We start from the raw sequence: 14,970 nt of genomic DNA, 5'->3' as shown, positions 1-14,970 counted from the left end.
AGTGTATTCTTACTGCAGAAGAAACTGCATATCTTTGCACCTGGTTAGAGAGTATATCAAAGGTATTTAAATATGAATTATTTGTTAATATTTGTATATTTATGTATGCATACACACACACTCACACATATATATATATATATATATATTTGTATATACTATAACACGAGGCTACTAAAAATTTGCACAAAACTTGAATGCTCGCAAACAAATTCAAATATTTCCACAGTTTGAAGTTAAATATATACACTAGACATTCTTATTTCATTATCTGATACTGATTTTGGCAATTAAAATTATATAAATAAAATGGATGGAATTAAAGAAAACGACAAACGAAAGCTTATTGGAAACTTCTATTTAGATAACATAGACAAAGGGAAAATATTTACAGTGCATCATTTTATGCAAATGAAAGTTGCAGGGCAAACAATTTATAATATTATTATTAGAGTTGACGACAATATTGACCTTGAAAAAAAGTTGGGAAGCAGCAGAAGACCATACAAAATCGACATAAGAAAAATCATTTCACTCATTAACCATTAAGTTGGAATCAATCGTAAAAAAAAACTTGCATTAAAATATGGAATTCATATAAGTTATGCTTATAACATTTTTAACATGCATGGGCTTAAATATTTAAATGGAAGAAAGCACCAGAAAGCTCTGAAATTCAAATAATTAAACAAAAACAATGACTGTTAAAACTTTCGAAAACTTATTTTCGACTGTCAAATGAGTTTGAACTTATCATGGATGACGAGTCCTATTTTAGATTGAGCAGCCAAAACACACCTGGAAATGATGCCTTTTATAGTCAAGATAAAGACAAAATTGAAAATAATATTAAATATAAGTTTAAATCAAGTTTCAAGCGAAAGTTTTAGTATGGATCGCAATCAGTAGATTTGGTAAATCAAAGCCTTTCTTTGCAATTAAGAATAATGTCATTGATACAAAAATATAATCCAAAGAATGCATTGAGAAGAAACTTGCTCCCTTCGCATCACATCAATTAATTCGCATCACAAAAATATAAAATATATATTTTGGCCTGATGGTGCAAGCTGTCATTATGCAAAGCTAACAATTGAAACTTATAAGAAGTTTAATACAACTTATGTTTCTAAGGATGCTAATCCACAAAATGTACCGCAATTAAGACCTATTGAGATATTTTGGGCACACTCAAGCTCTCAACTTGACTACCTCGACAAAAAGGAGGCAACGAGGAGATATGATTCAACTTTTTAAATTCTTCAACGGTTTTAACGATTTGGAAACAATCAAAAAAATTAGTATTCAACTAACTCAAATGAGAGGTCACAGCTTTAAATATGTCAAAGAAATCACTAAGCAAGCATGTCGCGAAAACTTTTTATTTAATAGATTGGCTAATTTAGGGAATAGCTTGCCAAGCGAGTTGGTTAAAGCACAATCAGTTAACAGTTTTAAAGCAGGTCGGCTGTCATAATGTGTTAATACTACACTCACTGGCTTACACCAGTTATAGCAATTACTAATACAAATACTATATATCTATATCTATATATCTATATATCACTCTCTCTCTCTATATATATATATTTATCTCTCTCTCTCTCTCTCTCTCTCTCTCTCTCTCTCTATATATATATATATATTCATAGCTATGGTTAATTTTTTTTTAATAAAAATTAACACAGGTTTTACAGGTTTGATATTTTTTATTGGTTACAGGGTTATATTATAGGATTTTTTAACTATTAGGATAATTTACTTAAGAATTAACCTGACATATATGTTTTTATACTCTAATAATGGTACATTATCTCCCAATAAAATAATTTTACAAAGTTCAACAAATTTGCAAAATATTTCTTACAATTTCATCTCCCGGTTTACAAGAATCAACAAGATCAGCAAGTAAAACAACATCTTTAGATCTAGGCAAACGACCAGCTGCAACTTTTGATGGACTCTCTTGAATTTTTATTTTTTGGTAATTTTGATAAAGTGTCTAAAAAGATTATAAAAATATAAATTATATATTAAGAGGTTGACTTACTATTAAAAAAAGGTAATAGCTTAAATTTTTCAAATTTTTTTCTGAACACACTAGGCACTGCATCATTGTGAGACAGTGGTTAAAACTTTTGTAGATTAGCTATAAATATTATTTTGCTTTTACTGCTTTTACTTTAAGGAAGTATCTGAAATAAAATTCCTGTTTTGCAATTTTAATATACCATATATATAATATATTTAATGTTAGAGCATATATCAATAAAATAGTCATATAATTGCATTTTTGTTGACCAATTAACATCAGCTAATTTGAAAAAAACTCCAGATAACAACGTCAGAATGTAATAGATAAAAATAATATTTCTTGTAAAAATCAATGAACTTCTATATAGTCTTTAAATAATTAATGATTGCTGTTGTAACGTTAATAAATATATTATAAGTAAGCCATCTTTACATGCATATATATATTAACTAAAAAAAATGCCATGTATATATATACAAACATTGTTCCTGCTCGTCCGCATATAATTAAGCTCTACAGCTTCACATCCCGGAAACGTATTGGCTTTTGTCCCCTCGTCGACTGTGTAGTTCTTCGATTCTGAATATGTTCTTCCTTAGTTACAAGTAGTTCTGGCATATCATGTATATCAGATCTATCACTATTGGAAGGGTCGAGTTTCTCATTGTTGATGGGATCATCATGTATATCGTCTTCATTATTCATACGTGTGTTAGGTTCATTTAGGCGTTTGTTTATTTGATCACAGTGTGCTAATGTACCGGAAGAGTTATTCCTCAAAATAATTGCAGTGTTAAGACCAGCCTGAGATATGAATGCAGCAAGTTCAGGTTTAGAATCTGGTTTTTGTCGATACTATAATGGTGTTCCACTTTCAAAACTCATAATGAGAGGAGATCTTAGCTGTCTCCCCATCATCTTGGAAGGACTTCTTGATCTCCCTGCATGGGGTATTGTCCTATAGCTTAAAAGCATTCTGCTTAAATATCCACATAATGAACCTTTATCTGGTGAATACGCTTTTAGCCCCGTCTCTACCATTCTTTCGGCCGCTCCATTAGATTGAGGGTGGTATGACGGGGTTTTATAAGGCAAGCAACCTATTTTCTTTAGCCACTGCTGCAAGGTGGTATCATGAAATTCGGCAGCATTGTCGGACACCAAAACTTTCGGAACTCCATTTCTCGAAAAGACATTTTGTAGTACTGCCTTCACTGTGGCAGCTTCACGGTTATTTAGCTTAATAACTTCCGGCCATCCAGAAAAGGAGTCTACTAAAATTAAAAACAGTCCTATGCCCTGCATATGGGCATGATCCATATGTACTCTACACCAAGGTTTACTTTCATTTGGCCATGTATGTAATGTTTTCTCCTTCTTCACTTTTATTTCAGCACATTTTTCACAGCTTTTTACATATTCTTCAACATCTTGACAGTAGCAAGGCCACCAGGCTTCCAACTTTAATCTACATCGTGTTTGCATTGTGCCACAATGTATGTCATCATGGACCGATTTGATGAACATCTTTCTCATTGTTCGAGGAGGTATAATGAGATCTCCATTACATATGATTCCTATTTCGATAGTCAGTTTATTCCTAATAGATTTATAAGGTCTTTCTGTTACAGAGCATCTGCCCCAATTATTTTTGCTAATTCTGGTTTTGATGTCCGTCAATACTCTATCATTTTCCGTTTCTTTCATTATTTGATCAAGGTTAATATCTGACTCGACTAAGTGTATAAATGTCCCTTGGTCCTTCTCTTCATCTTGTGATAGAAAAGACAATCTTGATAAGGCATCGGCATGAGGAATATTCTCTCCCTTCTTATAGTTTATTTCGTTGTATGGCCCATCTTAAAATTCTAGCGGATGTGACTTTGGGCAGTTCTTTATAAATATCAAATATAAATTCTAGTGGCCTGTGATCGGATATTAGTTTGAATTTTCTACCCAACAGAAAATGCCTAGCCCTGTGAGTAGACCATACAATAGCCAAAGCTTCTCTTTCAATATTAGAATATCTTTTCTCAGCGTCTGATAAAGTTCGCGAGAGATACAATACAGGATGGCCATTTTGTGAAAGTATTCCAGATATAGCTTTTTCACTGGCATCGGTTGTCAATTCCAGATCTTGGTTGATGTCATAAACCTTTACTACAAGTTCTTCGCTAAGGTTCCTTTTTAGCAATTCAAATGCATGTTGATGTTCTTTTTTCCATTCAAATACAACCCCTTTCTTTCTTAAATTGTTTAAAGGTAAAAATTTTTCAGCATATTTTTGTACATGTCGACCATAAAAGTTTACTAATCTTATGAACGACTCAAGTTTCTTTTTATCCTTAGGAGGGTTTATTCCAAGTATTTTGCTGACTAGATTACGATCTGGGGTAACTCCCTTTTCTGACAGTTCGTATCCTAAAAATGAAAGACATTTCGCTTCATTCACTGATTTTCTTGTATTTATGCTCATTCCAGATTTCTTCAATTTGCCCAAAATCTTATTCAAATTCGATTTAAGTTCTTCAGCATTTTCCGCACGGACACATATATCATCCTGGAATATAATCATGTTAGGGATAAGATGACCCACAACAGATTCTATCTCTCTCTGAAATATTGCACTCGCTGTTTTTATTCCAAAGGGTAAACATGTCCATCTTAATAGTCCGATAGGGGTATTAACTGTAGTTATTTCTTGTGCCTCTTTGTCCAACTCAATTTGATGATAAGCTCCCTTTAGATCAATTTTAGCAAAATATTTCATTCCCGCCATTTTATGGAATACAGTCTCAATATTGGGGATAGGATATGAGTCTGAGCATATTTTTTGATTAACCCCTATTTTGTAGTCTGCACATATGCGTAAGTCTCCATCTGTTTTTCTAACAACCACAAGTGGTGATGCCCATTTGCTTCCACCAGGAGGGACCCTTTGGAGCAAACCTTGTTGTATCATCTCATTCAGTTTATCTATTACTAGTGGTTTAATGTGAATAGGGAGGGGTCGCGATTCAAAATAAGTTGGTTGTATGTCGTTTTTTAACAGAATATTTGCTCTGTAATTAATTAAACGCCCATGAACAATAGGGTCTATACTATTAATTAATTTTGTAGCATTGATATTTAATACATCCATACCAATTAGGCCATGATTTTTATTACAGTCTGCAACCATAATTCGTACTATATTCATTTTTGATTCAGTTTCCAAAGTTGCTTCAAATTCGCCTTGGACTTTTATGATTGTAACATCAAACTGTTTCAGACGAAGATAGCATTTTTGTAGCTTCCGTTTAGACATAAGTTCCCAAAAATTCTTTGGAATGATTGTGACTTGACTCCCGGTATCAACTTGCATTTTCATATTATAATCGTTTATTTTTACATTAATCTTCGAATTTGTACCATTCATGTTAATGAAGTATACACAAGTATCATCATTCTCTATTTCCTCTACTGTTTTTTCATACTTAGTGTTTGTTCTGCATACGTTTTTAAAATGGTTAAACTTCCCACATTTTGTGCAACTTTTCCCAAATGCTGGGCAAATCCTAGGTGGGTGCTGAAGGCTACAATATTTGCATTTAAATGTTTTTTTGTTTGTTTTTATAAACATGATTAACTAAAGGTATGTCTATGTTGCTTCCAATGTTGTTTTGTATACTAAAACATGATATTTGCTCCAATTGTCTGATAAAATCAATACATGCTCCTAGTCTAGGCGAATCTCCACTTTGTAACATTTCTAGGGCTTTAATTCTCTGATCAGGAGACTGGAGGCCATCAATCAATCTTATTTAAATTAAATCATCTTCCGCACTTTTGCCATCTTTTCCCAATTTTTCGAAGTTGCAAAAGCGCGAAGCTTCGCGTAATCTTTGTGCATATGATACATTGTTTTCATTGTTTTGTTGTTTTGATGCTAAAAATCTAACTCTTTCAGCAATAATTAGTCGTTTCTGAGGCCTCAAATGGGACATAATAACAGTTTTAATATCATCGAATATCATAATTTCTAACTCTTTTGGATATACCATAAGGGAAATCTTTTTTACTGCTTAAATGCCTGCTTTTGCCAGAAATAAGTCGGTTATCTCGTAACAATCATTTATCTCATCTTTTAATTTCTTGGAACGTGCGGAGGCTGAAAAGCACCTAATCCATGCTTCCGCATTGTCTGGGTCATCTAAAGTCAAATCAGATCCTACTCGCAGCGCCATTGTTGTAACGTTAATAAATACCAGAACTTGTAATGAAATACATATATATTATAAGTAAGCCATCTTTACATGCATTTATATATTAACTAAAAAAAACGCCACGTATATATATAAATATTGTTCCTGCTCATCCGCATATAATTAAGCTCTACGGCTTCACAATTGCCATTGTTCAATTTCATTTGTATTTATAAAAGTTCTTTAATAAAAAAACAAAATTTCTTTAGTAAAATATAATTTTTTAAAAAAAACTTTAGTCCGTATAATTTTTTTTTCTGCAAATGCCTAAAGTTAATTGTAGCTACAAAATATATTTTAGTGTATTAAGATTTTATAATGATGTAATTATATTATACATTTTTTAAGTAATTCAATCCTCTAATAAAAAAAATTTTCAATAAAATATTAATTAAGGAGGTTAGGGAGCATGTATAGCATAAAAATGCAGATAACTGGGTATCAGAGCATGTCAAGAGATTCAAGTTTCAGAAGAAAAAATAGAGATAGAAGTTGGAAAACTCAGAGAGCGTTTCAGACAACATAAAAAAGTTTCTGTCAAGGAAAGAAGTAGCTCAAAATAGCACATTTGAGTAGAAGACAGAATTTAACATTTTAAATATCACTGTTGCTAAGAAGAATCTTAGCGCAAAAAACAATGTGCCGGTAAAACAAATAAAATTTTGGGTATGTTAAAAAATACATTTACAGGTTACAGCAATAAATTGCTAAAAATCATATACACAAATATTGTAAAATAACATGTAAATACTACTTCTGTGAAATCTTTTAGGCTAAACCTCAAATTTGGATTTTAAATAAGAAAAATATCCTAACCAGTGAAATACGTACAGGCCTCGGCAGAAATAGCAGGCAATTGCCTGCGCTTGCCTCCACACCTGTGTAACGCAAATTAAAGCCTGTGCAAACCCTGTGTTACACAGGTGTGGAGGCAAGCGCAGGTGTTACCTGTGTTACACAGGTGTCGACGCAACCAAAAAAATATTAAATTTTACAAAAAATAAATTTTTTTGTAAAATTTAATATTTTTTAGGTTGCGTCGAATTTTACTAACACAAACAAAAAAAGTAAAATAAATACCTAGCGCATTTTAAATAAAAATCACTTTAATAAAAACTATGTAATTATGCAATAATAATAAAAAAGCAAAGTTCAAATGACCAGTATAGCCATAGATTTGTACTATGAAAATTGGATAGTTTTGTTCTATAAAAATCGGAAATTTTTTTCTATGAAAATCCCGGAAATAATTTTTATAAAAACTTCGAAAAATTTTATGGTCAGCAAATTGACGAAGGTATGTGGGTAAATTCTGGAACAATAGTAATGGGATAAACAAAGTATCTAAAAGCTACTGAATAATAAATTCTCTAAAACTCTCTAAAATTAAATATAATATCTCAGTTTTACCATAAACAATCTGTAAAGTGTAACAATTTATTTACTTTTCAAATATAAAATGTCGGACAATGGTTTAGAAATCAATACTTTTTATTTCTTCTCTGTTGCAAAACACTTCTTTTTCTTAACTTTTTTGTGTGATCAATAACAGATTCTTTAACAATTTTGCACCGTTCAAGTGAGGCAAAGAAAGTTGGAGTTTTTTCAGCATTCTCTCTGTAAAACAATGATTTGAAATCAAATAAATTCTCTCTGTAAAGTAATGGATTTCAAACAATTATTCTTGACAAATCTTTTTCAGCATTACGCCCAAGGTATATTTAACTTGAATGGCAATACATTTTTTTATCTTTTAGGTTTAAAAATTTCAACTTTGTTCTGGTTATATTTTTTATCATTTTTGGCTTGATAAAACAAGTAAAAATTCTTTTTACCAGTTCAATTTGATTGTCATAATGGACTAACAGTTCCTTTTGTTCAAAAGTTAAAATGAATGATTTAAAAATAGGAAGAATTTTGTCACTTTTATCTTTATACAGAGAGATGTCCTGTTTTGATAACCAGGAAGAAAATGCTGACTCAAATTCCGAGGGCTAAATATGGAATGTTAAAGATTGAAATGGGATGGAAGATTGTGTTCACAAATAAATATGAGTGTCATAGCTTCTGCATTTGAAGTATGGTCTCTAAGACTTTCAAAAGGTTTAATGGTAGACTTTACTCTAGTTGCACAAGTACTGTCAATATGCATGCTATACAAAGTGCCATATGGCAACATAAATGCATCTGTTTTTTTTTAAATTAGTAAAAAATGGCTATGGTATAGCTTCATTTGACTTTATCGTTGAGCAGTTTTGATGATATATTTTAGACTTAAAGTGGCTAAAGTACCAAACTTTATCTTCACTTCCATAATTAAAATCTTTACTACATTGTACATAGTACCTAAAACCTCAAGTTAAATAATAAATAATTATGATGAAATTATATATTATAATTTTTAGTTAGGGAATAAACTTACTGCACCAGCTTAATCTATTTTTCTTAAATAGGCTGAATAATACTCTTCGTTATTATATTTCTTCGAAAGCCAATTCAAGCGAAACTTGTTTTTAATCTTTTGTCTATTTCCAAAATGTCAGATTAGCTCCTAATTTCCATTTTATAATTATTTCTTCTTGATAGTAATAAATGACAACAAAAACTATTGCAAATTTTAAACTTGTTAACAGAATTCACATCAATTAACTTCTTCCAAAAAGCTATTTCTAATATTCAAAAAAGTTAATTTGTATATTAACTTTTTTGAAAATTAGAAAATTAAAAGTTAAAGTATATTATAAAGAAAACAAATTATTATAAAAATTGATCTCGTGAAAATTTTAGTTATAGAAAACATATTTGCTAAATGCAAACGTTGACGTATTTTCTCTATAGAATTCTGGGAATTTATAGAGAAAACCCATTTATGATTAGACTTTTATTGAAAACCACACACACACACATATATATATATATATATATATATATATATATATATATATATATATATATATATATATATATATATAGGGCTCAAAATAGCTGCTAGCTGCTGGATATCTGATATAAAAAAAAAACATCTTTCAGTCATTTTGTCCGACCCATATTTAGTGTGCATTTATTTTATAATCATTTTAGCTGTTCCAAAGTTATTAATAAATTCAGTAGTGTATATAAACTTCATTTTTTCAACTTTATATTTTTTATACCAAACAGAAAATGAAGTTGAACACACAGCTATGTTAATAAAATGTGTCATTCTTTAGCTAATTTATTTTTTAAAAGACGCCTAAGCATCAAATTTTTTTAAATTAAGCAGTCTGGCTTTTATCATTTATATTAAAACATTGCAATTAATTATTATTTTAAATATATTTAAGTATTTGTTTTTTTTGTCCGATGGTTTTTATAAATTTCAAATGAATGTTTGAGTTTTTAAAACACCTTGTAAATTTATTTTATAAAAAATTCAAAGTAATAGTTTTTTTAATGCTTATAGAAACCATTACTTTTTATAACAGTTTTTGTGTTATGTTATGTAACATTTGTTTTTGCTCAAAAAAATTTACTATTAAAAGTGTTTTTAAAAGTAATCATAGAAAATGTTTGAAAAGATTAATCAAAAAATACATGTATATGTGAATATTTTCAAATTTTAGTTTTTTGAGCTTCGGTTTTTTCTTTTTCTTTAAGATTTTCTTTTTTTAAAGTCATCTTTTAAGTTTTCTTTTTATTTTCAGCACATTTTTGAAATGCCTTAAGTTGTCAAAACAAACTGCTGTAGTCAAGTTGAAAAAATAAAACATTTTTAGTGTGGCTGGGAATGGCGTTCGATTGCATTTTTTTAGGTTTTATCGGACATATCCGCCAAACTTGAGTATTTATCAGACAAATTGTCCGAAACAAAAAAGTTCATTATTACAAGCACTGACATACATGTATATATATATATACACACACACACACACACACACACACACACATATATATATATATATATATACATATATATATATATATATATATATATATATATATATATATATATATATATATATATATATATATATATATATATATATATATAATACATACATATATATATATATATATATGTCAAATCTCCAAACCTCTTCCATATTGATCTCAAAGGGCCCTCTTGACTGACACTGTGGGCAAGATCCAGGTTTGAGTTCTTGATTTTGACCTTGAAAATAAGGACCAAGAATAAACCTGCATTTAACACAATCATACTTCACCATACTTAGTTGTGGAAGAATACCAGTGCTGCATGTTACAACGCCACATGTTCTGATCAACTGGTTTAAATGAAGCTGCCTAAAAAAGAAAAGTAGAATATAGACAATATTTTTGATAAAAACTTAAACATAACTACAAATTAAAACAAATATTAGTATTTATATATAAAAATATCAAATTCACAATACAGTGGTTACAATGATTACAGATGGACAGAATGTTCGTTAGGTCAATATTTAAAAATTATAGTTTTGATGAGATTTACACAAATTCTTCTAAGAGAATAGAAAAGACCAAGCACATCTTATCTCATAGTCAACAGACTTTATGTTTTGGTATCATTGTTACTTAATTTTAAACGCATTCCATGGATTTCATAGTCTTTTACAAAATCATGCAGTAACTGGTATCAAAGGTGTGCTTTGAGACTGTATTGTTTGCATCGGTATTAAGCTAGTAGTCTAATGCTTAAGGTTAAGAAGAATTTGAAAGAAGAAGTGACTTATGATGCTGATTTAATTTAAACTTTGTCATTGCAGTTTAATTTGCATTAGTCAAGGAAACAAATACTTAAAATGGATTTATGCTGTTTTTGCATAAAATTTGAGTTTTGTTTTTTGATAAACTTTTCACATTTAGTATTGTATATTTTAATAGTGTATTTTGGATAGCATTTACAAAACTTTTAAGTTGTTTATCTACTTGCAGAGATCGAGTACTATTTAGGTCGAGATCAAGTACTATTTAGGTACCAGCAAAGATCGAGTACTATTTAGGTACCAGGCTATATCGGTAAAGTTGAAATCCCCTTAATAACTTTTTTTAAACTAAAAACCTCTAAATTATACTTTAAAAATTTAAAATTTAGTTTTAAAGGAATGTAAAATAGTTACGCTCTTTCTTGAAGAAACTTAAAAATTTTTTTTTTCTCTTTACAGTAAACTCCTGCTTATTCGAAATGGCACTCATTCAAATTTCTTGTATAATTGAAGCAATCTTCCTTTTCTGTGAATTTTCCTTAACAAACTCATGCAAATATGCATCATTTATTCGAACCTGCAGTTATTTGAAATTTCAGTTTTTTGAAATGATTTTTTATTTCTCTTGACATAATCCCTGTCAGTTATTCAAAGTTTTTTTCGGTTGATACCATTCGATTACTTTTAAAAACATAATATTATGGAACATTATCATAATTTAGCAAACAAAATGTAGCCAAAAAGTTTAGTGTTCTTCAAAACACTTTTTGAAAGGCACTAAACTTTTAAGGCAAGGCAGAAAAACCATGTTTCAATGGTGTCAAAAGCTTACCTTGTCAGTACAAGTACCAAAGTAAATCCTGGATGGACTCTAAAATCTTAACTGATTAAGAAGGCTTGACGCAAATTTTCATGGTGTGGGTAGAAAAGTTACTATAATCATAGATAATGACCCAGGTCATCCTAATGTTGACAAAAATCTCAAAGCAATTGAATGTTCACATATCACATGAATGTTGTAAGGCATCAGAACAAATAAATCGATGCTGGTAAAACGACCTGAAATATCAACATTCTTGAGGCTATGAGCAGGTCGGTCAAGTCATAGGATGCTGTATCAACAAATTCTGTAACGAATTGTTTTAGAAAGGCAGGTATCTCACAGGAAATACAGGTTGCAAGTATAAATGGTGAAGATGATGCTTAAAGAGAGCATCAAAAAGTTTAGATCAAGTGGTTTAGTTGACAAAGATTTTGCTGTTTTGTACAAGCGAACCAATTGCTATCATAGATTGAGAAATTCTGGATTCCATTACAATTAACAGTTGTGCTGAGGTAGATGAGATAGATTAAGAGTAAAATGATTTGCCTCCTGAAAAGCCGAAATTATCAGAGATAGCACATGCAATAGAGTTAATTGAATGTTGGTCTCTTTTTGAAAATAACTGTCTTAAAATCTGACAATTGCTAAGCTTAGTATCAAAGATGTTTGATAAATAATCTTTAGAAACAAAAAAGCAATCGAAAATGGATGATTTTTTGAAAAAACTGTATAGATTTTTTTCATTTTAAATTAATTTTTTTAGAAAATAAAGACTTACACAGCATTTTATTCCAAAGATTTTTTTCTTTTTCTCTCTCTAGTCCTGTTAAATTGTTAGTAAACTTGAAATAGGCCACTTTAAAGAAGATTTTCAATTATTCAAAATAAATTCTTGTTCTCCTTGGAGGTTCAAATAACCAAAAGTTTACTGTATTTGCAAACAAATTAAAAAAAGCATCAGATTAAAATGTGTGAAAGCAACCAAAAACTTCTGATTTTGATTTAAGAAAAAAGAAGTGTTTCTGTTTAGCAAAATTCTTTCACAAATAAATTTAAAATTTATTTGTTTCTTGTTAATTCAATATCGTGTGAAGTTTTTATAAACTTTATTAATGGACATAATTAAGAGAGTTTTTCTATAAGGAAATAAGTCACATTTTTATTGTTTAGAGAAAAATCAAAAAATCTAATTAACCAGTGAAGTAATTTTTAATAATCAATAACTTTTTATAAGTTTTATAGTTTTAATGATTTTTAATATAGCTAAATTTAATTCCAATGCGGAACTTTAAAATATGCTAATGAAGCAATTCAACTTATAACAATATAAATATCAAAGCTGAGTTTAAGTTTACATTTATAAGCATTGAGTGTTTTCTTCATAAATGAAATCTTGTAATAAGGCCTGTTTAATGCTCTCATTTTTTGACAAAGTAATTCACAAAAAATTTATTAGTTTATTATCTTCATAACAAACTTAATTTTATTTTGAGATTCAAAATATAAAAATGATTAAAAAAAAAAGAACAGAAACAGCTACAAACAATGAATTGCTTCAAGAAGATTGAAAATTACTTACCTGAGAGATCTCAAGTCTTCCATAAGAGGTAGCTCTGAAATTCTAACATGAATTTCTGGAGCAATACGTTCATAATTTTTAAACATAGAAAGTACTACTTCTTTTGCAGCTTCATCAAATATTTTCAACATTTCAGCTGGAGCCTCCGGAAGAAAATATGCTAATACTTGATGTTCATTGGCCAAATTATTATAATCAACAATGAGACTTTGTTTGTTATTTTCACACATTTGCTTTATTTTTAAACGATACACATTATTCCCATGTTCATCACAAAATGTTTTAAGGAATTGCTTAAATCTGTTTTTTATCTCTAATGAGGGGGCAGTCAGTGTAACCCATTCACGCACAGTATGACCTTTCATGTCTTCCAAATTTTCTATACTTTCAATCATCTAAAAATACATAAATAAATGTAAAAAATTTAACATAATAGTTTTTAAGATATAACTATAATTCTAAAAGTAAAGTAGTGCCAATTGAAAGTTGTTAAAAAAAAATTAATTATCAACAAATTTATCATAAATACTTCAGTATCATCAGCGAATTCCCTTTCTGCAGCACGCTCAGCTAACCTTCGACGCCTTGATCTAGGTTCACCATCATCATCTTCACTTTCATCTAAAAAAAAAAAAAAAATCATGTTAAAAAATCACGTTAAAAAATTCAAAGATTAACAAATCAATGTAGATTGAAATTAGATAGATCATAAAAAATGTAGATTTAAGTTAGATACATCATGCAGTCTTCTCCGTTTGGCAAGCAATTTTGCAAACAAGCCTTTTCAAGCTTGCAAAAACTTTGGCAAGGGCATAAAAAAATAAAGCCATTTTTTTTTTTTAATTGTGACAAATCTTTTTTGCTCATTAAATACTTTTATAAAAAATTGTTTCAATTTTTACTTATGTATTTTTTAGAAATTTTTTAGCATTTAAATAAAACGTTTAATTTGATGTTTTTATTTTAATTATCTTATTTAAAATTTAAATAAATGTTTATGTTGCCATTTTTAATTTAACTAATTAAATAAATGTTTATGTTGCCATTTTTAATGTAACTATTTCAATGAGTTTAGCAAGGTATTTTATTTGCAAAACTATAAATAAATAAAAAAAACTATTTATAAAAAGAAAACACCAGAAAAAACAATGTTTTTTTTAAGTATCACTATATATATTTATCACTATATATATTTGCACAATCAACACATACTTTTGGGAGTGACGCTTACATGAAAATGTCTGACAATTATGGCATCAATGAAATATATATTTCATTGATGCTAAGGTCTTTTTCCTGTCTCATGCGCAAGAACAACACGTTTCGCGTTTTAGAGGCTGTTATTTTTCTCGAACTCTCTCTCTGTAGACACTCCATAATTTACTTTCAAATATGCCTGCACATCTGATGGCAAGTTCTGAAGGCTCGCTTGAAATATCAGATGCTATTTCATAAGGGAAAGTGCCAAATTTTTCAAAAATAACCTTCTGCTTCTTTTTTTATCTGATTGGTTAGCAAATGAATATAAAATCTGTGAACTTATTCCAGCTATATTCATGAGGCTATAAAAAACTACACAAGGCCATCATCTAGTTATTCTGGAAACA

At 29.4% G+C, this 14,970-nt stretch overlaps 1 protein-coding gene across 1 annotated transcript in view; it reads right to left on the bottom strand.

Annotated features, from left to right (window-relative positions):
* LOC100205115 (DNA replication licensing factor mcm2) overlaps positions 1–14,970 on the bottom strand; it is a 39,719-nt gene that overhangs the window by 19,613 nt on the left and 5,136 nt on the right. The window contains exons 4-7 of the mRNA XM_065800869.1: positions 13,893–13,984; positions 13,364–13,758; positions 10,353–10,560; positions 1,868–2,002 (exon numbers count right to left, since the gene is read on the bottom strand). Of these exons, the coding sequence (XP_065656941.1) occupies positions 1,868–2,002; positions 10,353–10,560; positions 13,364–13,758; positions 13,893–13,984 (830 nt within the window). The remainder of the gene's footprint in view (positions 1–1,867; positions 2,003–10,352; positions 10,561–13,363; positions 13,759–13,892; positions 13,985–14,970) is intronic.

Source organism: Hydra vulgaris, chromosome 07, assembly GCF_038396675.1.
Source record: "Hydra vulgaris chromosome 07, alternate assembly HydraT2T_AEP".
NCBI lineage: Eukaryota > Metazoa > Cnidaria > Hydrozoa > Anthoathecata > Hydridae > Hydra > Hydra vulgaris.
This window is presented reverse-complemented; position numbering and strand designations above follow the sequence as displayed.